General features: G+C 50.0%; 1 protein-coding gene across 2 annotated transcripts; it reads right to left on the bottom strand.

Annotated features, from left to right (window-relative positions):
- Positions 1-49: 49 nt before the first annotated feature.
- Positions 50-21,716, bottom strand: CGN (cingulin). 2 transcript variants are annotated; one of them, XM_074349422.1, is made up of 21 exons: positions 21,561-21,716; positions 15,553-16,433; positions 14,716-14,816; positions 14,493-14,562; positions 14,295-14,390; positions 12,531-12,658; positions 11,734-11,866; positions 11,168-11,380; positions 10,591-10,739; positions 10,209-10,341; positions 7,709-7,909; positions 7,155-7,361; positions 6,536-6,793; positions 5,345-5,515; positions 4,675-4,836; positions 3,567-3,656; positions 3,019-3,102; positions 2,789-2,907; positions 2,414-2,522; positions 1,882-2,045; positions 50-1,565 (listed from the first exon to the last, which is right to left on the bottom strand). In XM_074349422.1, the coding sequence occupies exons 2-21, from the start codon at positions 16,417-16,419 to the stop codon at positions 1,424-1,426; spliced, it is 3,597 nt and encodes a 1,198-aa protein (XP_074205523.1). In that variant the 5' UTR covers positions 16,420-16,433; positions 21,561-21,716; the 3' UTR covers positions 50-1,423. The 2 variants fall into 2 exon arrangements, with proteins under 2 accessions (XP_074205523.1, XP_010956722.2); XM_010958420.3 differs by lacking the exon at positions 21,561-21,716 and adding an exon at positions 18,915-19,032.
- Positions 21,717-25,975: the final 4,259 nt, after the last annotated feature.

Below are 25,975 nucleotides of genomic sequence, written 5' to 3'. Positions count from 1 at the left end.
TTAGACTTCCAAATAAGTCAGGGAAAAGAATGAGAAGACAAGCCAAGGATTTCAGTATAGATATATAATTTTAATATTTAATTTAAAATAAATTCAATGCTGGGTTGGATTGGGAGAGAATATATGATTTGCAGAATAGAGGATTTTTTTTTTAATCATGATATTACAGGTCATTGGTGAGAACAGGCTTCTCGCTCCTCTAGGCTCCTTACAGAGCCTGCTTAGGAAATAAGAGAGGTGAATCATCTCCCTTACCTCCTCCCCACCAGAACTTGGCTCTCCCCAAATCCCCAAAGAGGAATAAGTCCTCCACTGCCTCTTCCCATTTCTACCACGAGTCAGCCTCTAGCCCCTCTGGGTCAGGAAGCTCTGTATCAGGTCCAAGCTCCTGAGATAACTGAGGTTCCCTCAGTTCCCTACTGAGGCTGCACACATCTTGTCAGAGAAGCCACAAGTAAGGCCACAGAGACCAAAATATTTGCTTTTCGAACTTGTGTAGACAGTTCTCAGGGTTCCCTGGTGCAACCACCCTATAAACACATCCATAGTCACAGAGAAAGAGGAGGAAGGATGGAAACCCTGAGCAGAACCAGGCCCCAGCACCCTATCACTGCCCTACCAAAGTCCCTCTCACAAGGGCTCATAGGCAGAGAAGCTCTCTTGACCACCCACTGGGGCAGCAGGGAAAGCTGAGGGCCATGGCTGGGGAAAGGGTAGTCCTTGGAGAGGTATTATTGTGCAGGTATAAAAGGCAAGAAGAGCATCCTTACCTCCTCGCCCTGGCTAAGGCACTGAGAAGAAAGAAGGAATGTAGAGATGGTGAAGATAGGAAGGGGAGGAGACAGGGTCCCTTGGATCCTGGCCTGGGGAAGACAAAAAATACAGGAATGTAGACAGGTGGGGACTACTACAAGGGCCCCATGACTGTGGAAAGAAGAGCATCTGAGAAGTGGGTAGAGCCACGCCAGCATGTCCATTACCCATAACGTCGCCCTTCCCCTGCTCCAGAATGGGAGGAAAATGAGCTGGAGTCAAGGGAGCAGAATCACATAGGGTATTTCCCTGAGCCTGGGGTTAAGGGCTAAAGAAATAAAGCTTTATATACATGGCAATTTTTATTCCTTCCTATCCTGCTTAACCCCCCTCAGCCGTATGCTGACCAACTTGCTGCTATGAGGGAGAAGAGGGAGGAGTCGGCACTTAAGGAGAGGGCTCGGTTGGCCTAAAATGCCCATTCCTCCAGAGGAAAGGGGAAGTCTGTCCACCAGCTTAGCGTTTATCACCATCACTCACAACCTTCCCTCTCTTAGGTCTCAATGACTGAGTCCCCCACAGGAATGAGGAATCCGAGGCTAGGCAGGGCAGGGCAGGGCTGGCCAGGATAGGCCTCAAGAGTGGTTTCTGAGCCCTCGTGGACCACGAGCTAACAAGAGCTGGTCTGCAGGTTGCTCTCTGTAAGCAGAGATGCGATGGAGGAAGGATCGTAGACACCGTCAAATTCCTCATCTGAGCTCAGCCCTTCATGTTGCAGAGTTGACTCAGCAGCTGAGCGGGAAGCTTTACGCCTAAGTCAAAAAGAGGAATACTGGTAAGGGAAGGAGACAGAAAGATTTAAACAGCCTCCCTTTCCATACTAAGGGAACTCTCAGTTTTCTAAGGCCTAAAGCTACTCACAAGACTCCCCCACTAACCAAAGATTTGGAGAGATTGGGCACGGGATGGGGGCTGAAATGCTAAAAGATCATCAAACTGGCTTTCAGCCAGGAATGAGTAATTGCAAAGTCTCATCTTAGAAAGCCTCCCCCTACCCAGCTCAGGAGAGCCCATTCCCTTCTCGCTCTACCATCCCGATGGAGCAGGGGGCAGCAGGGCAGCCCATACCAGGAGTCCTTCTCCAGGGCTTTGATCCGGGCCTGGAGCTGTTCATTGACCTCATGCTGCTCCTCCAGCTCGCGCTGGGCCTTCTTCCTCAGGCCGTCCAGTCGCTCAATTTCCTCTTCTGCTTCATCCACCTGCCGCTTCAAAGCCTTCACCCTCAGGCTTAGCTAGACAGGATACCAAGTTCCCACATTAGAAAAGGAGCTGCTGCAACCATGGCCTGGGACCTTCTCCCCTGTAGCAATCTTGACAAGGGATAGGTGCCCCTAGAAAAATGTGACCATAGGCAAGCTCCCTAGCCTCATAGGTTTGTCTTGGGGATTCAATAAGTTAATACATCTCTTGGAAAGAGAGCCTAGCATATCATAAGCACTCAATACATGTGCTTAGCATGGCTGCTCTAATCCAGGCCTTTCACCCTAGCCTTTCTGTCTTTATAGAAGGAAAGTCTAAGTTTAGAAGACTTGTGAGATGGGGCCTCCCCTGGCCTTCAAGCAAATGCATAGTTCACATTTGCCACGTGGTCGCTTGGTACCTGGTCTTTCTGGTCATTGACGTGCTGCCGCTCATCGTCGATCTGGATGGACAGCTCTTTAACTCTCCGCTCCAGCTTTCGGTTGGTGGACTGCAGGGCTGTCTTCTCCCTAAAAGGGTAGGGTAGGGGGATGTCTACAGCTGTTGCCATTTCTAAAGGGACCTCTGCTTGGCCCCCTACTGCCTCCAAGAGGACTCGGGAGGATCCAGGACAGAGCCAAAGAACCGGGAAGACAGGAGTCATTCACATTTCAGAATTTCTGCAACTCCCTCTTCTCTGTATCAAGAGAAGAGGTCTCTGGAAAAGTCAAGCCTCGTTGGCCATGTCTGAGGCAGAAGATGGAGGGAGACCAGAGGGAGGTTGGGCTGGAGTCACCTCTCTTCAGCCTGCAGCCGCTCCTGCAACTCCCGATTCTGGGACTCAAGCTGACAGAGGCTGGCGCTGGGTTTCTGGAAGCCTTCTGAGCTGGCCAACCGGCTTTTCAAGTCCTTGTTCTGAGAGGGAAAGGAAGCCTCATTGGTTAGCACTCCACCTCCGATGGCTTCCATGGTCATTCTACCCGCCTCCTGGGGTCCATCCCCAAGACTCCCCACTCCTCCCCTTACCTGTCTTTCTAAGGAGATTTTGTCACACTCCAGGTCCTGCCGAGCAGACCTCTCCTGCATGAGCTCTGTCCTCAGCTGGTCCACCTAGTGGGGGCGGGCGAGAGGAACCAGACGTGGGGAGGACTAGTGATGAACCAGCAAGCTGAACCAAGTGGGGAAGAGTAACTGGAAAGCGCTCTCGGAATCCCCCAAATGCCCACGCAACTAAGAAATCACAGCCTAAGTGAGGAGCCACAGAATTTAAGCAGGGCCTCCTCAGTCTCACCAGGAACTAGCATCCCTTCTGAATGGAAGCAGCCCAGACTCGGGTCAGTAGCCCAGGCCACCAGGATTCCTTCCTCCACTCAAATTCCTGGCTTCTTTCCACCCAAGGAAACCCTGTAACCCTTCCCAAGGCAGATGAAAACCTGCAGTGGAGCCAGCCATGCACCGGTTCTGCAGCCAGAACTCGCCAGGTATGAAAGATGGGAGAGCAGGATTATTTTTGAAAGGGCTAGGGGGTTCTGTAGTCAGGGGTAGACATAGGCGAGGGGTAAGGAAGGAGCTACCTGGTCCCGGCCACGATTCATTCGTTCCGTCAGCAGCTCCACAGTGCTCCTCTCCTCATCTAACTCCACCTCCAGCCTTGAGACTTTTTCCTGTGGCAGAGGGACAACAGGTTAATTCTGCCCCAAATGCTAGACACCAGAAAGCCAGACTCTGACCAGGACCCTCTCAAACCCCAGCCTCCAGACTTTTCTTTCTCTCATATCCCAGAACCTGCTGGTCCCTGACGCAGCCCAGAGCCACCAGGGAGCTGGCGCCCTCTGCTGACCAAGTGAGGCGTCAAGGGGAAAGGGTGGGCCCATTCTGGTCTTGGTCCCTTGGCAGGATAACAAACCCCAGAAACTACTTCTCACTGGAGCAGCCCTATTTCCCTAATGGGAAAATAGAGGGAAACCCAAGTACCCAAGCAAAGGCTAAGATGGAGAGTCAGAAACTGAAGCATCAGGGTACAGGCGGGAAGCAAACTCGAGCCAGGCAGAACCATGTAGAGGCTAAGAGTGTGGGCTACAGGGCCAGACTGCCTGGATTTGAAAATCAGATTGCCATTTCCTAGCAGAGGAGCCACAGACAAGTTGCTTGGCCTCTCTGTGTCTCAGTTTTCCTCGTTTGTAAAATGGAGAAAACAAGACTACCTACCCCACAGGGTTACTCTGAGGATTAAATGAGTCTCAAGTACGCGGCACACAGCACAATATGTAAGAGTTTGCCGCTACTGCGGCTATCATTGTTGTGTTGTTGTTATTGTCAACATAAATATAGCAAAACCGAAGATCACTGTTGATTCTAAAGGGGAGAAGCCACTGCTCAGCTCCAGCCAGCAGCCGCCATGCAGACAACTCAGGACACAAAGCCCCGTGTTACTATATATTTCAAATGAATAAATGAAGCCATAAATCCAAAACTTTATGTGACATGTATAAATTTCTAAACAGCAGCAATTAATTCAAAGTTGTTGAAAATACTGCAGTCAGACAAAAACCCCACAGCCAGTTTTCCAAGCCTAGTATAGAAAGAGGCTTGGGGTGTCCTGGCTCTTTTCCCCACAGAGGTCCCGTCTGGGCCAGGATCCAGGCCCTCCCCCCCTTTCCCCATCCCATCCTGTGTCCTCACCTCAAGATTCTTGAGTTGCCGGCTCCTGTCATCCTGGGAGCGTTTTTTGTTCTCCGCCTCTTGCTCCAGCCCCTGCAGTCGCTGGGCCAGCAGCTCTTTGTCCAGCCTGGCCGTGTCCCGGTCAGCCTGGGATGCCTGCAGGGCCTGCCGCAGCCTCTGAGTCTGGTCAGAAGGGAAAAATGCAACAGCTCAGATAAGGTAAGGTGGGGGTTGAGGGGTGGGAGCAGTCCAGCCCTGCGGGCGGAAATAATTCAACACTGACATCCTTTTAGAATTGCCAGAGCGCGGGACTTTTAGTCCATTTTCTATATTGTCTTGAGATTCTCTACACAAGTTTAAATCACCTGAGGAGTTGTTAGACTGATGGTCCTGGATCCCAGCCTCAGAGAATATGAGTTAAGTGGTACAGGATGCGTCTTGAGTATTGAGATTTTTTAAAACCTTCACAGGTGGCCCTAATGTGCAGCAGAGTTTGAAAATCACTGCTCTACAATGCATCCCCTACCGTCTGCACCTAGGGTAGACGACTCCCCCCACCCTCCCCCACCTAAATGGTCAGACCTACACATGGGTTCCAGGATCCCTCGGTCACAGGTTTAGTTACGAGGCAAAGACCTTCAAACCAAGGACTTTGGGAGGGTTCCCACCCTCCTACCATTTAGGCTCCTACCTCATCCTGAAGCCGGCTCAGCCCCCCAGAGGTCTTCTCTGCCTCACTGGCCCATTCCTTGGCCTGACGCTGGGCATCTGCCACCTCCCGCCGGGCCTTTTCCTTGTAATCCTCCAGCTGGGCGTGGAGCTGCTGCAGGGCTTGCTTAGAGTCGTCCCCAATCTGCTCCAGCTGAGACACCGAGAAAAGCGCTTTTTCAGCACTGCCTCTCCTCAACAGATGCCTGGTCCCTTCTCCGTGCCCAGGCTCTCCAGACTCCCAGAGCCTCCCTTCTGCCAAGGTAGCCATCTCTTGTTCTTTTCTGGCCCCAGGTCCCTAGTATGGCTGGGTCCCTAGTAATACATAGATTTCCTGGGTTCAAATCCTGACTCTACCACTTACTAGCTATGTGACCATAGGCAAGTTACTTATCCTCTCTGAGTCTCACTTCCCCATCTGTAAAACAGGATAATAATAGCACCTACATCACAAGGTTGTTGTGAGAATTGTGTTCATTAATTATGTAAAGTACTTACAACAGTTCCTGATACAAAGCAAACTTTAAGGTCATACTGATCATATTTCAGCAAATCCAAGATGCCGGTGATTATTATAAGATGTACCACTAAAAGAAAAATCTGCCGATTGAACTATAACATACCATCAATTATAAGACACACATGAAGTTCAGAGATGATACCATGTGCATTTTAGAACTGATGAACTATATTAGATGTTTCCTCCAGTTTTATAAAGTAAGAGATTAAGAGGAGAACCTTACCCGGAAAAAGGCAATTTATTTCCTTTTCTTCCTTTCTCCTCCCCCAAATATAAAATTCTACCAATGAAAATTCCTGTTTTTAGGTTTTAAAGACATCTAAGGAGGGATTATAGGCCTTTTTTCTTCCCCCAAATATAAAATTCTACCAGTGAAAAGTCTTATGTTTGGGTCACGTAGACTTCTCAGAGGAACTCCAGGAGACAGTCCCCAAGGATCAAGACCATAAAGAACTGGGATGATATGGGCGGCGGACAAGAACACCGACAGGAAGTAGGAAAGATGCCACTCTGAAGATCTGGCCTTGGCCTCCCCGACAGTGAACTTGAGGAACGCAAACACCACACATTGTGACCCCTCTCCCACCCCGTCCCCCAGGCAGGCTTGTGTATGAGCGGGGTCTCCTTCTGAGGCCTGGCCACCCCGTGCCCCACCTCCTTGTTCAGCCGGTCCACAGTCCTGTCCAGCAAGCGCTTCTGCTCCTCCAGCTCAGCCTTGCTGCGCCGGAGGGCCTCCCGCTGCTTCCCCTCCTCCTCCAGGGCCCGGTTCAGCGCCTGCTGCTCCTGCCCCAGGCGGGCCAGCCCCCGCTGGGCCTCCTCCAGCCGTGCCTCCAGTGCCCGCTTGGCTGCTGCCAGGCTGCCCTCCTCCTCCTGAGCGGCATTCAGGGCCTCCTCTAGCCGCTGCTTCTCTGCCTGGGAGTGGGGAAGATGAGGGACTGAGATGGGGCAAAGCTTGGGCTCAAGCCATTTGGAGGTGAGTAGGTGGGAGGGAGGAGGAAGAGATATTTCTGAAAAAGGTGGGCAATGAAAACAGGCTCAGAGGAACAGCAAAGAACGGAGAACATGCAGAGTGGGAGCCAGACAAAAACACCAGTGCAAAGGATGAGACCTTCAAATCAACGCAGTCCAGGAAATGAACCCAAGGTTAACAGAAGGCTGCGGAGGCAAACAGACGCACACGACCGGCAAAATAAAAGTGATGGCCGGGTATTTAGTCAAGGATGAGAGGACAGAGGGCCAGGAGGAAGCCATCGATGTCGGCAGAAGCACTGACCTCTAGCCGCTGCACCTTGTCCCGAAGCCGTGCCTCCGCCACTTCCCCACCCTCCGCCAAGCCGCGGGCCTCCTTCAGCTGCTGCTCCAGACCCAGGATGCGCCGTCGGAATTCGTCATTTTCCTCCTGGGTCTCCCGAAGTGTCGTTTCCACTGCTGCCCGACGCTGCGCCAGCACCGCTGCTTCTGCCTCTGCTGCCATCTGAGCCTGAGGCCGGTTCAGGGAGAGGCGGCTCAGACCCCAGGGCTCCAGGTCACTGACCACTCCCAGGAAAGCCACTCCAAAGAGAGCCCACAAGAACCCGGACATGAAGAGGGGTAGTGCCACCAGCCAGAGGCCTCCCTGAGACTCCCACCCGTACAGAGATGCAGTGGGTGTCACCACGTACAGCCAGGCCTCCCCTTGCCCCATCCTGCCTACTTTTAACCACACACCTGAGACCATGGATCTGGTCTATACATACCCACGATAGGTAATTTTCCATGCCCTCTGGCTCCTTAGCCCTCCAGACCCCTCAGCCTCCACCTCCTAAGCCCTGTGCCCACTCCCCTTGCCTTGGAAGCCTCTTCACAGTCTTGTCTCAGTTGCTGGAGGGTCTTTTGTAGCTGGAGGTTCTGCTGTTCCAGCCCCTGGCCTCGTTCAGCCTCGACCTTCAACTGCTTCTCCAATTCCCGCTCCCGGTGCCTCCCAGCCACCTCCTGGCTCTGCTGCTCTGTCCGCAGCTCCTTAAGTTCCTCCTGTGTCCGGCGCAGCTCCTAGAAAGGAAGGGAAGTGGTGACAGGGCAGAGAGAGCCAGCCTGGGATACCAGAATGTGGAGAAACGGAAACCCTCATACACTGCTGGGAAGAATGTGAAATGGTATGGCCACTTTGGAAAATAATTTGGCAGTGTCTCAAGAGTTACCCATAAAGTTACCATACGACCCAGCAATTCCACTTTGAGGTATACACAAGAGAATTTTATAAACATATGTATGTCCACAAAAAAACTTGTAAATGAATGTTCATAGCAGCATTATCCATGATAGCTAAATATAGAAATGATGGAAATGGCCATCAGTTGATGAACAAATAAATAAAATGTGGTATATCCACATAGTGGACTATTATTCGACCATAAAAAGTAATGAAGTACTGATACTCGCTACAACATGGATAAACATTCAAAAACAATATGCTAGGTGAAAGAAGCCAGACACAAAAGGCCACATATTATAGAAGTTCAATTATATGAAATGTGCTGAACAGGCAAACCCATAGAGAAAGAAAGTAGATTAGTAGTTGCCAGGGATGGGCAGAGTGACTGCTAATGGATATGGGGCTCTTTTTTGGGGTGACGAAAATGTTCTGTATTTAGATAGTGGTGATGGTTGTACAACTCTATGAACATACTAAAAACCACTAAATTGTATACTTTAAAAAGGTGAATTTTATGGTATGTGAACTAAATCTCCATTTTAAAAAATTACATGGAGTGAGAACAGATGAGAGTATGGATAAAACAGGACTGGCTATTTAAAAAAAAAGGTGAAAACCAAAATATGTGACACAATAGATACTGGTGCCACTGATTTCTTTTGGAAAAAAAAATTAAAATATGAGTTCTGGTTCTAATTCTTTATCTATTAGCTCCTTCTGAAATTCAGAAAGGATCATAACTAGGCTGAAAGGTTATATGTATATAGTGAGTCTCTGATGTAAGACACTAACAAACTAACTACAAAGAAAAAGAAAAATAGCCCGTTGTATGGTCTACGGTGGACAGGGTTAGTCTATTTTCCTGATGTATATTTTGTTTATCAATTAAATACTTAATAAAGTACACTTAATATGTGAGATAAATGAAACAACAGTTATTTTAGCTTTTTAGCTTTATCCAGTATAATAAATCAACTGAGATTATCCTGGGAATGTCCAAGTTCACTACGCCAGCTAACATTCTAACAAGGACAGACTTCAGACTATCCTTGATATTTGTTAACCTAATAACAGTATATTTAAAACTAAGAGTATTTTTGATTTCACAACCACAAAAGTATGTTTGGTTAACCATTATTATGTCTTGCTACACCAAATATTTTGTGTAAGCTCAGGCTTTTATTTTACTGGAAAATCATCATTTAGAGCTATATTCCTTTACTCATTTAAAAGTATGATTACCTTGATTATAACTTGGTAGTCTGATAGTAAAAGCATGACTAACAAGCACTGATTAATTAACACTTGTTCAGTGAGCACCTACTGTCCAGCACAGTGAACCAAAGAAATGCAGCCCTGGAAGGGTTCTCAGGAGGCTGTAAATGCCAGTTCCTTACAAGTGATGAAAATATTTTCTAATTTTCTTTTTTTTTATTGCTTTTTTTTCTAATTTTCGAATCATCCAAAATAATGTGTTGCTTTCTTGTCCTTCTAACTAACCAGGAATGTGAAGAAATTATTTGGGTGCCCACTTCAACTTTATGACCTCGTCACTTATAAAATACCCATGCATGATAAAACATTTAACTCCCTTTGTCTAGATTCTACGCTCTCTAAGCAGCCTTCAGTTTCAATTTGGCTTCCCCTGTGGGTCAGCTGCCCATGCCAGTGCAAGCGTTCACAAGTCCATGGGACAACACTTCTCATTGTTAGGTGAATAAACTGGCATTCTAACTGTAAATGTTTGTTTCACAAGCATAGTTAATGAGTCCCCTCTGAAAAACAGAGCAACTCTCGCCACGCTGACCAAATTAGGTTTCCAAGCTTGCAAAAATGACCCTGGAGTTTCACAAATCTACCTCAATGCTGCTACCCATGAGGTCTCTTGGGAGGCAGCCAGGAGCCTCTGGCTATAACCCAACCTGGCCACTGAGAGCCCTTTCCATCAGAAACTTCAGTACTCAATGAGACCAGTCCTGCTGGAGCGTGTGCTGGTGAGAGATAAGGCTGAGCAGGCAGGAGGAAGCCTGAAACCCAAGCACACGGCAGACACCCACACTGGTGTGGGGGCCCTCATGGACAGGTGAGGCAGGTGCCCATCACCCCAACCTTCTGCCCCGACCAACTCCCAAGTACCTTCCTGAGCTCTTCCACCTGGCGAGTATCTCCAGCACCAGCTCGGGCCTGCCCTAATTCCCTCTGCAAGACCTCTATCTTCTCACCAAGTTCCTCTTCCATCTCCTCCTTCTCCATCCGCAGCTGCAGGAGTCTGAGCCCAGCAAGGTGAAATAAAAGGGAAAGTGAACAGGGTGAGGCCACCTGCCTGGGAGAGGTTAGCAGGCGATGAAAACTACCTCCCTGGAGGCCAATACACTGGGCACCCACCGTCAGGAGAGAGGAAGCTGGACTGGACAAGGGCCATCTGAGTAATGGGAGAGTAAAGAGCACAGCATGGGCAGAAAGGAGGTGGGATATCAGAATCATGGATAAGTATCCTGTGGGGGAGCGACGTCCTTACTCCTGCTTGGTGGCTCTAAGCTCCTCCTTGTTCTTCTGAAACATGTTCTGCCAATGCCCTGTCTCCTCTGAGGTCTCCTCCAGCTCCCTCTGTAGCCCCCGCACCAGGGCTGACATCTTCTGCCTCTCAGCCTCCAATGCCGCGTGGTCCTAGGGAAGGGGAGAGTCGGGGGCCAGGAGGCTTAGAGGGAGGAGCTCACTCCAAACCGAAGTGTGAGTGTGTAGAGGGGGAGGCTGCGGCCCAGAGGCGCCATGCCCACTGCACACCCTGACACCCAGGGGTGTCACTGCTAACAGAAGGCTCTCTCCCCAAGACACAGTCTGCCCCCTGCACCCTCGGAAAGCCTCCCCCAGTTATCTCCCCAGGGGACTTCAGTCACACACCGTCATGGGACTTCTGGCATACACTCCTTCCCTCTGTCCGTGTAGGTTTCCTGACCAGGGTTTTCATTACCTCTCACATGTGTCTTTTAGGGGGAGTTCCAGTTACGACCACAAAAAGTCCAAAATACCAAGACCTCAAGGCAGCCCCCTTCCCCGGGGCGTCCGCTGCACCCGGCCCTGCTCCTGTCACGTGCCTGGGTGGCATCCTGCATGCTCCGGCGAAGCTGCTCCGCGTCCCGCTGGTACTGCTGCCGGACGTGCTCCACCTCCTGGTCACGGGAGGCCACCTCCTCCTTCAGGGCGCCCTTCAGGGCTGTCAGCTCCCGCTCCCGCAGCCGCAGCTGTTCCTCTGTCCTCTGTTTCGCCTCTAAGACCTCTTCCAGAAGCTCCCGGGTCTGTAACAGGTCCTGGGAAAGTGAAGGTGGAAGAACAGAGGTGATCACATTAGGACCCACCTGTCCAATAATTCATTCATTCAGTAACTCAAAAAGTATTTATCGAGCACCTCCTATCTGTTAAGCATGGTACCAGGGATGGTACCAGCAGCTCTCTGCCCTCTGTGATGCCTAGTAGGGTAAAGGAAACCCACCATTCTGGGCTGAAGCCCCACCCCGCCATTGAGTCTGCCTGAAAGCACAGTGAGGGATACTTGTAATCAGCTACCTCCTCCCCATACTTTGGGAAAACTGTAGATGAGCAGACTTGAGTATGTTCTAGCCAAAAGGGAGCAGAGGCTGGGGTATCCACTCCTACTCCTTACCTTCATTAGCACCTCCTTAGCAGGCTCAGGACCCTGGGCCTGTTTCAGCTTGTCCTGCAGCTCCATCACCTGGGTCTCCAGCCCGTGCCGGACCCTTTCACCCTGGTCCAGGAGGAGCTTCACATTCTGGAGCCTAACAGTCCATCAGAGATAGCATCGTCGCACATGTGTGCCAGGCAGCTTTCTAGACACTTCACTTATACAAATTCCTTTCATCCTCCTTCAAGTCTCCATTCAAATCTTAAGGAGGCCTCCCCTGACTACTTTATTTAATATTACAGCCTGCTCCCCCATAACCCAGCCCCTCCTGATCTGCTGTCACTTTTTTAGTTATCACCTTCTCACATGTTACACATTTACTTACACGGTATGTTTATTGTTGACTGTCTGTTCCCCCTCCCCGGAAACTATGTTTTTAGAGAACAAGGCTCTTCACCTGTCTGGGTCACTGAGGGACCCCAGGAATCCAGATCAGTGCCTACCACACAGTATCCATGGCAAAAACTTCCGCTAAACCAATGACTGAATCCTCACAGCAATCCTGTGAGGTAGGTACTCTTATTAACCCCACTTTATAGATTAAGAATCTGATGCACAGACGCATACCCAGGCAGCCCAACTCGTGCACTATTACCATTACTGGCAGAGAAGGTAAAGAGGAAGGTCCTATCTTTAAACCATCTCTGTCTGTTCCTTTCAGCTTCTGGAGATTTCCATGTCTCCCTCAGGCCTGGGGGAGCTGCTAACTCTGGCCGAGGCCCCCAGGCAGCCCTACGTGCACCATTAGCTGCACTCACTCCTTGGTGCTCTGCTGGGCCTCCCCCTTCCTCCTCTCCAGCAGCTCCTGCAATCGGCTGCACTCTTCTGCCTTCTCCTCCAGCTGCCGCTCCAGCCCAAGCCGGGACGGCTCTAGCTTCTGCCGCTTCTGGAAAAGCAAAGGAGAGTAAAGCAGGTGGAGAGCAGGGAAACCTCTCAGAAGGACCAGGAATGACGGAAATGTCTAGCATCTGTTGACACTCTATGGCAGGCACTGAACTAGGGACCTTATGAATAGCATCTGCACTTAATGCTCATAACAAGACTTGCTACTTGTAATGGTTTAAAATACATCCACAGATTCTTTGACATTCCTTTCTAGAGGGTGCTTCTCCCCTTGAACATAGGCTGGACTTAGGGACTTTCTTCTAACAAATAGAAAAAGGGGGAAGTGATGTGTAGCTTCTGAGAATAGGTTATAAAAAGGCCCTGCAGCTTCCTCCTTACCTGCTCCCTGGGGGCACTCACTCTAGGGGAAGGTAGCTGCCATACTGTGAGGACACTCAAGTAGCCCTATGAAGAGGTCCCCATAGCAAGGAACCGAGGCCTCCAACCAACAACCAGAGAGTAAGCCATTTTAGAAGTAAATCCTCCAACTCCAGGCAAGTCTTCTAATGACTACAGCCCCAGCCAATACCTTGACTGGAACCTCATCACAGACTCCGGGCCAGATCTACCCAGTTAAGTGGCTTCCCAATCCTGGACCCTCGGATACCATGTGATGCTTGTTTTGAGGGAATTTGTTAGACAGCAATCGATAACTACATGGAACAATTATTATTCTCCGCTTTACAGTTAAGGAAACAGAGGCTTAGGACATTTAAAGAACTTGCCCAACGTTGGTTACATAGCCAATAAGTAAAGGTACCAGGATTTGAACTCATGGTACTCAGTTTGACTCCATGGCCCACCCTTTAACCACTACATTGTTTTTCAGGAAATTAGGGGAGTTACAATCCAACAGTTACTGAGTAACAGTTACTGAGCACCAACAACATACAAGGCAATACTGTGAGAGGTAGAAGCAGTATTTCTGTTTTGTTTTGTTTTTTCTTGGTGGGGAGGAGATAATTAGGTTTTTATTTATTTATTTATTTATTTAACTTTTTTTTTAATGGAGGTACTGGGGATTGAAGCCAGAACTTTGTGGGTGCTAAGCACACACTCTACCACTGAGCTACACCCTACCCACCAGAAGCAGTATTTTTAAAAAGGAGTACATAGGTTTGAGCATAAGACTGATCTGAATTTTAAAATTCCTCATCTGCAACTGACCATCTTGAGCAATTCACTTAACCTCTCTGATCTTCAATTCTGTCATCATACAAGGGTCCTGGATGCCTACTTTATAGGCTTGCTCTAATTATTCCATATTACTCAGGATAGTATCTACTACAAAAATTAAACTCAATAAATGACATCTACTATTATTGCCATCATCATTATGCTAATGAAAAGAATGGAGGTAAGTAATTTGCTCAAGGTTTATACAGCCAGTAAGTGGCAGAGCCAGGACAGGAACTTCCCAAGGAAATGGAATGAAAAGCAGGTGGACCCCAGTGAACGAACTCTTCCTCTCTAAGCTCCAGAGAACTCCAGAAGTCCTGGCTGGGACTAGCACATTCTCTTCTCTCTTGTCTTACAGGAGACACAGTGTTCATTCCATTGCTTGGAAGAGCCAGCCAGGTCAAGGTTCTCTGCCCCTGTGGTCCTTCATCCCTCCTGCACCTCTAATCTCTCCTCACCTTCACCTCTTCATCCAGCTTTTTCTGGAGCTCCTCCACTTTTTGGGTGAGTTCGCCCTGCCCTGCCAAGGCCTTGGCAGAACCAGGAGACGCCATCTGCCAGTGACACCGGAGGAAGGAAGTGAGTCCACGTCCAGATCCCAAGGCCCACAAAGCCCTAACCCTGACCCCTGCTCCCACCATGAGGAGGCCACTCACCACCAGAGGCTGTATCTGCTCCAGCACCAAACTGACCTTCCTCCTCACAGACATTTCACTTTCTGAGCCTCTAGAGGATAAAAGGACAGACACAAGGGTTAGGGGAGGAAAGAGGTGGCAGAGATGAGGGAAGGAAGGGTTAAGAGCAGGGAAGATGGGGAACAAAAGTAGAAGGAAAAGAAGTGAGGGGCGTGACTCTGCTGTTGGGAGGGTTCCCACTCACCCCTCTCTCAGGATGCCATAGATGGTGGCCTTCACGTGGTCCACACTGCCTGGGGGGGCTGCCTCCTGCTGGTCTCGGAGAAGGTCTGGAGTTGATTTGAACTACAAAAAAGTAAACCCCCCCAAAATAGGAAGATTGAGAAGATTAAGCCAGAGCGTGTGTGGGTTTCAGATGGGCTAGAAGTGGCAGTTGGGAGACGAGGCCCTTCAAGCATGATGAACGAGCCTGAAGTGGTGACACCTCGGAGGCCTGAGCCACAGGCATGGAAGGGGTCCTAGCAGGACACACCTCTCACCTGCAGCAAACTACATGTTCCTCAACAAACAGATCCCAACCAGCTGTGAGCTGTGTCACAAGCTATTGGTCCCCAGTGGCAGTTAATGTACTAGAATTCGTAAATGATTTACTTTTAGAACGGGCTTAGCTTTGTCCAGACTAAAGCCACCCCCCTGCTTACTTGCATTCCTGAGTGGGAGACAGAAGGTGGGAGCTTTGGCAAGAGCACCAGGTTGCTGTTCATAGCCTCCCAGCCCGCCTCACACAGGCTGCACACCCAGATGCTGGGGACTGCGGCCCAGGTAAGAGCAGGACAATGACAAGGAACTCTCTACGCTTGGGAATGCTGGTTCCGTAGCTAATCCCATTTCCTTTAGAATTTTGCCCATGGAATATCTTGAACACATGAATACCATCTATTAAATGGATATAAAGCAGAGGACAAAGAACAGAGACTTTCTGCCTTGGGTCATTTGAATCAGCATGGGGCCCCTGGGCTGGTGGGTCAGGGCTGATGAGAAGGGGCCAGGGATTGGAAGCCACAGAGGGCTGGGGTCTGACCTGTAGCATGGCAGGGTCCTGTGCTCTCCCCTGTGGCTCCTCAAAGCTCTGAAGGACCCAGTCCTGGGTCTGACGGGAACGGTTAAAGCCACCGAGAGGGCTCTGCCTCTGGGCCGACTGTTTCGAGCTGCCCACGTGCTGGTCACGCGTTGTGCTGGGGGTCCAGTGGTTGGGGGACCGGCGCTCCCGCTCCTCAAGGGTGTCCCTCGGGAGCCGGGTGTCCAGGCTCTGGCTCCGCTTGCGCTGCTCAGGGGGCAGCATCCGCATGCGGCGGCCAGTCCGGCCCCGGGCCTGGCCCCCATGGTGACTGTCAAACTTGTTGATGAGCGAGTCCACTGAGGACAGAGGGGCAGTGTCAATGGTGCTACCCGGGGGCGCTCCTTGGGGGGCCAGCTCCAGCAGGCTGGTGCTCCTGTTGCCGGGACTCATGGCTGGAGGGCATGCCAGTGAGGCCTGGGACTGGGAGCGGAGCAGCCTTCCATCCCAGTGGGCCCCGCGCTCCTCATCAGACGTGCTGTCCTGTGAGGGGGCAGCAAACTCCTTGGCCTGAGAGTAGGGGTTCTCGATGAGTTCTGAGTCGGAGCTCAGAGATCCTGGGGCCCCTCGGTTATTGGGCCCCTTGATCTGGACCCCAAAGGAGTCACCACCTTTATCTCCACTGTTAAGCACCACAAAGGGCTGCCCGGCAATGCCCTGCACGCGCACGGCAACCCCGTAGGTATTGGCTCTTGCATCCTTAGCTGGGCGTCGCCCACCACGGCGAAGAGTGCCCATCTCTGCGTCACCCGCTGACTCTGTGATGAAGCGTATCTGGACTCCATGGTCAACAGGGCCCCGGGGCTCAGCCATGGTGGATGCCTGCTCCATGGGCAGGAGGGGTCCTAGAAGATGAAGAAAGAGTTTAAGCTGAGAGACTAGAAGTAGAAACCCAGAAATCTGTACTTGCCCAGCTTTCATGAGGCTGATTGCTCTGTCAATTCCTTCTACACAAAATAGTAGTTCTCACACCTGCAGGATCTATGAAAGCACAGACTGCTGGACCCTACCCCCAGAGTACCAGGTACAGTAGGTAGGCCCCAACTGAGGATTTACATTTCTAACAAGTTCCCAAGTAATGCCAATACTGCTGGTCCAGAATCCACATTTTGAGACCCACTGACCCAAAAGAATCCACTTCCTCTAATACAGGCCCAGGGAGCTTGGCTTTGTCAAGAGTTTAAAGATTTTTCTTGATTTTCACACATACACATATGCCACCACCATGTGCCTCCCCCACTTCCAGTGAAGGCAGAATGAAAGCCCTGCCTGCAGACACCTGCAACCCAGTGGAGAACAGGGGGCCTCCACTCCCAGAGCTCATCTCAAATACAGAAGACCCCAAGGTATGTCATCCCATTTCTGGGAGGATACTCAAACCGATAGCACTGATGCCTCTGCATTGGGGGAACTGAGGGCTGGGGACAGGGATGGGAGAATGACCGCTTTCTACTGTGGATCTTTTTGTCCCTTTTGAATTTGGAACCATGGAGCTGTATTGCCTATTCAGAAAAAGATTTAAATAACAATGAAGAGTTCCAAACCAAGGGGCCTAGGACAATGTCCCATCTGAGGGCCAGAGCCAAGACCACTCCCAGGCCAGCTCCCAGGGACCACAGTGCTCAAGCTCAGAGTCAGCTAATGGAATGTATTCCAGGTATGCTCTGGCTCCAGGAACTTGGGGAGGAGAGGTTCTCCTCCAAGCAGATAAAAACTCAGCGTCCCCACCCCTTCTGCTAACCTCCACCAGGGCCTAGCACCAAACTGGAGGAGGAGCCTCTGATGTGCCAGACAGAGATACAAACACAACAGGCCCAGCTCAACCTCCCCATGGAGCTCTGGGCCAAGGAAACTTGGCAAGGCCCCCTTCTGGGATTAGAGAAGTGCTGGGAAGCCCAGGAACCCAGGGGGAGGAAGGGCGAGGCAGGGCTCCAGGTGAGAAAGGGCTTGGAAGAAGAGCATTCCTAGCACTCCCAGCCCTTCCCCTCCAGAGAAAGAAGCAGGGAGTGGGGAGCCCCTTATCAACAATCCTTCTTCACCTGTTTGTTGAAAGCAATGCACCCTTTCCCCCAGGAGACAGCCCACCCAAACTTTGACCACAGAATCTCAAGAGGTCCCTAAAGCCCAACCATGAACCTGAGGACCCCTGTCCTTCCTCTGTTCAGACACTGGAGAGGACTTCAACCAAATTCTCAGATACCCCAAACAGTAGGATATTATTTAGTTGGCAGGGCCCTGTGTTGGAATTCAAGTAAGAAATAGGACCAGAAAGAAAACTAGAAGGCAAAGAGATAAGCTCTCCAAACCACTCATCCAGTAGAAAGGGCACTAGAGTCAGGATTTAGCTTGGAATCCCAGCTTCTGCTCTTCACTTGATGTATATAACCTTCGGCAAATCACACTTTTCTGAGCCTCAGTTTCCTCATCTATAAAATGGGTATAATGATAATACCTCACGAGGTAATTACTTGTGAGAATTAGACAATAACAATTATGTGGATGTATACACCTGTAAAAATTTATCAAGTTACACACTGAAGATGTCTGTGCTTTATTTACTTAGGTTCTACTTCAATAAAAAGAGGGGGAAATGATGATATTAAACATGAAGACACCTAGCAGCACATGCCTGTCAAGAAGCTGACAACAGATGTCACCCTGCACATATGCTACTCCTTCCAACAGGACCTTCTTGGCTTCACCTCGTTCCCAGAAGGATGTCACTTCCTCAGAGGCCTTCCCCAACCACCCCCTCCGACAAACTAGAGCAGAGTCACACTGTGTGCTCTACAACTGTCCTTCAGTGAGTCTGCCTCAGTTTATTTTTATATAATTATCAGAGTGATGATGGGTTCCTGTCTGTCTCTTCCACTAGATTATAAGCTCCTGGAGGGAAAAAAAACATTGCTCTCAGCTGACTCCTGTGTCCCCAGGGCCTGGCAGATGGTAGATGTCAATATATATTTTTTAAAGGTTGTACCCTGAACCAAGGCAGACTCGCACAGCAGTGGGGAGATTTGCCCAAGGATCCCTCACAGCCATTTCTTGTTTGTCCTGGAAACAGGACCTCTTCCTGGCCTGGACTCCCTGCTCTATTCAGTCATAATTTTGGAACCAGATGTGCCTTGACTGCCAGCTCTCAGAAGTCACATGGTTTATTCACGATGCAGCTCTACCCTGCCGGTACATCTACGGATCTTCCAGATCCAGGTCAAGGAGTTCCGAGCCTAGTCCCTGCAGAGTACACAGCCCCTTGCCTGCCCAAGAGCTCCAAGTTACTCAGAGGTGGCATCAAGTCTACCCCCAGGTCCCAGTGACTCCCTTACCTCAACCCTCTTCAGTCCCAGGACACGTGGGTCAGGGGCCAGGCGGGCTGAAGGGATCTTTGGGGTGGGTCAGAAAGCAGGGCTCTAAATGATTCAACATGGAAAACCCGAAACCTACCCGCCTTCAGTTACAGAGGCCAGTGGGGCGGGGCCAGGGGTGCAGGGCAGCTCCGAGGCCTTGCGTAAGCCCCAGAGCAGGTAAACAGTGATCTAGTGCCAGGCAACAGGGAGCCTAGCGCCTTTCTCTCACCAGATGCCTGGCCCTGCTTTTCCCACCGCTGGCATGTGCCCAGAGCGCTCCTCACCAACTGTACTCTGGGAAGAGACTAGGCCAGTTAATTCAGCTTCATCTGTCTGCTTCTGCCATTCCTGCCTGCAAGGGGGGGGGGGGGGAAATGCACCTGTATCAGACAGCCACTTCTTCCTGAGTTACTCATTAGCCTGCCCTGCCCCAGTTCCATCACCTCTGGCCCAGCCGTAAGCATCTGGCTTCCAACTAGGAGTGACAGGGTCCCTGGACTCCTGGCAGGAAGTGGGGGTGGGGTGGTTTCGGGTGTGCCCAGGAAGAACTGGTTACAGAGAGCCCGCGACATGCTAGATGCTATGGAACTGGCAGATGCACAAAATGCGTGAACTAGAGGTACAGAGATTAGACTCCCCTGAGACGTGACAAGGAAAGCAAATGGTCAAAACAGAAAAAGACAGCTCAGTGACCCTGATCTTTCTGCTCCTATTGTCTCATAAAGAGTTAGCGAGATAAGAAGGTTGCCCGAGGATCCAAAGAGAACCCCCCAAGTGTACTCCTGGCTCAGTCCACTGAAAAAGTCAAACCTGAGCGCCAGGCTCAAGCTGCTTGGCCAGTGGGGTAAAAAACACAATGAGGAACTGGGCCCCTGCAAACTGGCTGGACTGGTTTGAGAGGCATGGGGAAGGGGAGGGCCAGGGAGACTCCACTGGCAGCTTGTTAAGCGGACCAGAGAAATTCCACACCACAGAGGAGGCAGAGGGGCAAAACCATGGGCAGGGAGTCTGTCCAGCCTAGATGCCAAGGCCAAGGCTTTGAAGGAAGAGGCAGAAGGTGGGGAGGGAGCAGGCAGGAGGAGCAGATACACAGTGAACCTGCTGAGTGACAAGCTAGCGTGTGACAGGAAGACTTTGTCTCCCTCTGCCCCTCCCTCTCAAGTTCCCGAGGTTGCGTTCCAGATCCCACACTGGCCTGGGCCACCTCCCTGGCCCTCAGCTCTCCCCTCCCTGGCATGAAGGGAAGCAGCAGCCTTACCCCCTCCTCACTTCCCACAGCGGTGACGGCATGCAGGTCAGCCTGGAGAAAGCAGGAAGGGTTCTAGGAAGCCAGAATCCTTTAAGGTCAGGCAAATCTCTGGATTAGCAGTCCCCTAGAGCCAGCCCCCCATTCCCAAATATCCAGGATGAAAAAAGAGGTGCAGAGACATGTGTAGGCAGCCTGTCGTCAACATAGCGGTTGCTAATTGTTTCCCAATTACAACAACTCTCCTCCGGCAGGGCATCAAAGGGGCCAAGCTAAGGCTGGCTCTGGTTCCCTCACCTGCCTAAGGCAAGGAAATCTGCCTCAGAAGTTCTGCCTGGGCCCTGATGTGCACCTCTCATGCAGCCTGGAGACTTGGAGGTGATAAATCCCCTAGTCCTGTGGTCTCCTGAGGAGTCCGGTCTATTTCCTGCACCAGTGCCTACTACCAGTCTGACAGCCATCAAGGTCCAGCTGTCAGGGATGCCTGGTGGGGTTTCAGGGACTAATGGGGAATTTCTGAGATGCATCAAGGAAATTGGTTAGGCTTCCAAACCTCACCCAACAGCCCCTATCTAGAACCACGGAAGTATGTGTGCTTAGGGGGAGGGTTTGACATCAGCCCCCAGAAAGAGACTTCATTAAAGAAGTCTTTCTACCTGTTTTGTAGGCCTAGGGATCTGTGCTTACTCAAATCCCTCTCTTGCAGAGCAGTCTCTTGCGGAAGAAGGAAAAATTCTCCCTGGCATGAAACCAAAGGAGGACAAAGACTGAAAGCCTTAGTCTCACACCTAAGCAAAGAGATAGGGGTGCCTTCTTGTTCTTCCTCTCAGTGTCTACTATTTGCAACTGTCTTGCCCTGTAAGTGAATGGTTACGGGAGGATCCCACCCCTCAGAGCCATCTCAAAGCCAGAAGGGACGTATCAGCGCCAGCTCCGAGTGGGAGTCGGGGGAAAGAAGCTCAGGGACACAGCACCTTTCCACGCCCTCTCCCTTGCGTCTCTCAGCCTCAGGCAGCAGTTCCCTTTGCCCAACTGAAGCTAACTCCTTCCCCTCACCGTTTCGGTCTCTGGGAGAAATTCTGCCCCGCGGACTGACGTCTGACCTCCAGAGATATCCTGGCCCTGAAACGCTTTCATGCCCTGGGAATAACCTTCGCCTCAAGTGCCCCTCACCTGGCACCTTCCCAGGCACCTGCCTCTGGCACCTTCGAGTAGGAGCCGATTCTTAATCAGTATTCCCATCATCCCTTGACCTTCCCTCCTCCTCTCGCCAACTCAGCACCTGTGCCCTGGGTATCTCTGATCGCCTGGACCCCAGCCCCTCAGGGACACACCTGAAGGCTCGCCTGCCTCTCAGGTGCCCTTGTCCCCTCACTCACCCCAGCCGGGCTCGGCGCTCGCGGGCTCGGGCTCGGGCTCGGGTAGAGCTGCACGCTCGGCTCCCGGACCCTCCCCCTCCGTCCCGCGGTGCTCCCTCCTTCTTTTCCCCCTCCCACCAACCTGTTACTCCCCTCCAGGGCTCCACCTCCATTGGCCGTCACCGCCCGCCCCGCCTTACCCTTCCTCCGGTTGGTCCGTTTCCCGCGAGGGGCGGGGCCTCCGCCGCGGGGACCCAGACCCGGGTCGCCAGCCGGGGTGGGCGGGAGGGGCTGGCGGGGTCACGTGGGCCGGCGGGCGGCGGCGCGCGGCGAGGGGGCGCGGGGGGCGGGGCGGCGAGGGGCATCAGGAGGCCATTTTGGGGGCGCACTGGTCGGCCGCCGGTGACCGCCCCCTGCCCGGGCCCCGGGAGCCGCCCGCCGGAGCATCTTCTCGCTTCGGCTGCAGAATAGCCCCCACCTGCCGCGTTTTCAACGGCCGTCTGTCTAGACCCCTTTCTGCTCTTCACCTGCCTCCGCATAAGCCAGAATACTCTTCCGTCAGGTTCTGCGGAAAATCTCTCCCGGGTCCCCCGACGCCAGGGCCTCCTCCGCCTCGGCTCCTCTCCCCTCTCCCCATCCTGAGCCAGGAGAATAGAGGGTTCTCCTCCCCCTTTTCCTGGCCTCCACACATCATTCAGCCTGGTACCTCTTTCTGTGTAGTATTTTGTCACCTTACAGATTATAAAATTTAATCTAAAAAATCGTATTCATCGTTTGTATCTCGTCCTACGCAAAGCTCCACCAGGGCCAAGATCTCTTGTGTTGTTCTCGGCTGTATCCCAAACGCGTAAAACAGGGACCGGCATTTGTTAGGCACTCAGTATTTGTTGAATGAATGGGAACTGTGTAAATTCACATGGAATAGGAATGACCATCATTCTAAGCAGAAAGGGTCTCAAACCCAGATTGTAAATCCATTTTGCAGTTTAGCCTTTTGAGAAGTGGGGAGAGTAAAGTCAGGGGAGCGCGGCAAACTGCAGGCACTGTGCTAACCTACTAGCTGTGGTTAAAGAGCAGTGTATCTGACTTCCTAGATTGTAATCGTTGAGGTATGTAAAAAAGAGGTTGATTTAGCTTACGTTGTTGGGCTCTGATATTCTCATTTACTCAACAAATATTTATTGTGTACCTTTTTGGGGTTGAAGAGGAATTTTACGTGCCACTGACTGTCAGGTGCTTTCTTGGGACCGCGTTTCCTTCCCCTCCCCCAAACCTTCAACTAGGTGTAGGCCCTGGAGGGTAAAGTCCATCTCCCAGTTCCTCGGCTGGGAAGCAAAGTCTCTGCATTCCAAGGGAAGCTTTCTGTAGGGATTAGAGACATCAAACCGGCCCATGCCTCAGGGAGCAGGAAAAAAAAAAAAAAAAAAAAAAAAGTATGGGGGTGAGAATCAGAAGAGGAACTGTCCTTCCGGGACCGCGTTATCACCAGACCACTGGGATTTTTTTTTTTTTAAGAGAAAAAAAATTTTTTATGTGAGATAGTTGGACCCAGATATTGGAAATGTGGAAACGCCTAAACTCTCCGGGGTTAATGCTTAGGATATTTAGTGTATTTGTAGTAAACACAAAGTTAGGGTGGCAAAGGAGACACCCCACTCCAGCACTGTGAACACAGATTACAAGGAAAAACCAGGAAGCCTCTGAGTCACCGGTCATGTCATCTGTTCCTCAAGGAAGCACTTACTCTGAGAGAGACATTATCATCAGGCAGAGGTGACAAAGGTGATAGTAAGGCGTTTCCCAGAGTTTGTGTCCCTCTCCTTAAGAAATGTTACAATTTGGCAAGATTGACCAGTTTATAAATATGGCAAAGGTAGAGAATTAGAGCAAATATAATATCCACAAAGAAGTGAATTACATATATATGTATATATATATATGTATATATATATATATATATATATATATATATATATATATATTCAAGAGGGTACTTTTACTTTTGTGAAATGGTGTGGAAGAGAAAGCTCTAGGTAAATTGGAGAAGGTTTCATAAATGAAGTAAATCTGGAGCCAAATTTTTGTCCTACAATTCTCTCCTCAGTTGTTTCCTGAGATCTCCAAGACTATCACCACTGCCACTAACAACTTTACTGAAATTGTCATCTCAAAGATCACCTGTTAATCTCTGGCCAAGTCCTAAATGGAGCAAGAGAGAGGCTACAAAGGGAGAGTAAAGATAAATAACTGAAAGGAGGTGATGTCACTGGCTGAGATTGAACAGACAGGAGACAAGAGATTTGGGGAGAACCTAGAAGAGGAAGAATAAAATAAATTAAGAATAAAATAAATTAACTTTGGAACTTGCCATCTTGGAGAAGTAGGTGGGACACACACACACACTAAGTCTAGCAAAACTGGAGATGAAGTTTAGAAGAGAACCTAGCGCTAAAGAATCTAAGAACCATCCTCACAGATGTGTAAGTTTCCAAAGAGGACCAAAGAGCACACCTTGAGATGTACAGGACAGATGGAGAAAAACAAAACCACGGATAGGTTATTCAGAGAGGTAGATGATAAAGTCCACAGAAGAGAGGTGTTCAAGTAGGAGAAGAGACTGGAATTTGGCATTTAGAAGCTATGGTCAGTCTTCCAGGTGCCAGTTTCAGCAGAGTGGTAGACCCTGAGCTCAGACTGCAATAACAGAAATATACCAAGAGAAGAGGAGAAAAGGTACCCTGACTTAAAGAAAAACAGAGCGAAAGAACGAGAAAGTTTTATGTTGGTTTGGTTTGGTTTTTCGGCAGGAGAGACTTGGTTATATTTTGAGAGTAAGCCAGAGGAGTGAGCAAGATTCAAGAAATAAAAGACAGAGAGAGAATAGTCAAAGGCTGGACATAGAAGAAAAGGTGAAGTTTGTGTTCTGGAGCTTAAATTGGAAGACCAGGTATGGAGTGGGTTGCTGAGGAAGCTGAGTCACATAAATTTAGTTCACCAGCTTGGGGGACCTGCCAAAGAGAAGAGTGATTGTGAGGGCTGAAGACTTTGCGAACAAGTTTGGGGACTGTTGGAATTACCTGCAAGTCTAAGCAAGGGTATGAAAAGTGCCAGGTGAATCGCACAAATGAAATACTCTTGAAAAGTCTCCCAACTAGAATAGGGTGGTATCTAATGTAGACCTTGAAAAAAACAGGTAGGTGAGGGGGAAGGAGGAAGGGACAAGAAAATGTACAAAGGCCCTTGGGGCAGGAAAGCATAATGTTTGCTGTGGGAACTGGAACGAGATCCTGTAGGCTGAACACAGGGACAGGGGAGTAGTGAGAAATAAGACTGGAAAGGTAGATTCTGGGATAGATTATACAAAGCCTTGAATATCAGGATAAGGAAATACGGGTTTTATTGGTAAGTCATCGAGAGCTATAGAAGCTTTTTGAGTAAGAAAGTGGCAGCACTTCAGAAGGTTAATCTAGGTTGGGATGATAAATGCAATGTCAAGCCTTGATTGAGCTGGTAAACCCCATCTAGAGTGCTGACCAAAGGTGGGAAAGGAAAGGGACCACTCACCTTGATGTCATTTTAGCACATTACACACCATTTCTTTACAAATTCCATTGCAAATGCTTCGCTCTTCACCAGCAATAACAACATATAATTATACTAACCCTTGGGGCTTTTCCTGGTGGAATAAAATTTCTATTATGGGTGTTGTTAGGGAAGATAAGAAATGGTCACTTTAAATACTCACTTGATATACTCTTCCAATCTTTGGGTTCAGGATCTCTAAGAGTTCCCAAAAGAGATTTCATTCTTTCTGTCCCATGTCTTCCACTTTTTCCATGGGGATTTTATGAGTGGACATCACTGAGGCAGAGCACTGAGTCAGGAGTCAAGAGACCTGTATTCTGACTTTACTTCTAGGGAAAGCTGTAATCCTAGCCAAGTCTCCTACAGTCTCTGGGACTCAGTTCCCTCTTAGAAATTAAGATGATTCCAGATTCCATAATGATATGGTTTCCTTTGGGCTTCTTGTGGCAGGGTGCAGGAGTCAGGGGGAGTCATGCTCTCTCTTTCAGCTCCTCCTTTTGTCATCAGCTAGAAAAATGAGTAAGTGTAACCATATCTGATACGTAACAAGGTATCTGTTTGGGACAAAGAATTCCAAGCAACATTTTCAGCTTAATCAGAGTCACTTCCTGACAAGGGAAAGACTCATCTCAAGGCTTCTCAGGTGGCCCCACACTTTGTAATGCTTTTATCACCCCTGCTGCCCCACCTCTAAATCTCCAAGCAACTAAATTCCAGTACGTTCAGTCTCCAGCGTCATTCAAAACAGGAGTTATCATTTAAAAGAAAAAAGAGCAAGAAGGCTACATACTTCCAATTCCAGTGGAAATTAAAAGGAACAGATTCTTTCTGCATAATTTTTTTTTCCAAAT

Source organism: Camelus bactrianus, chromosome 21, assembly GCF_048773025.1.
Source record: "Camelus bactrianus isolate YW-2024 breed Bactrian camel chromosome 21, ASM4877302v1, whole genome shotgun sequence".
NCBI lineage: Eukaryota > Metazoa > Chordata > Mammalia > Artiodactyla > Camelidae > Camelus > Camelus bactrianus.
The sequence above is the reverse complement of the archived record's forward strand: the minus strand, read 5'-3'. Positions and strand labels throughout refer to the sequence as shown.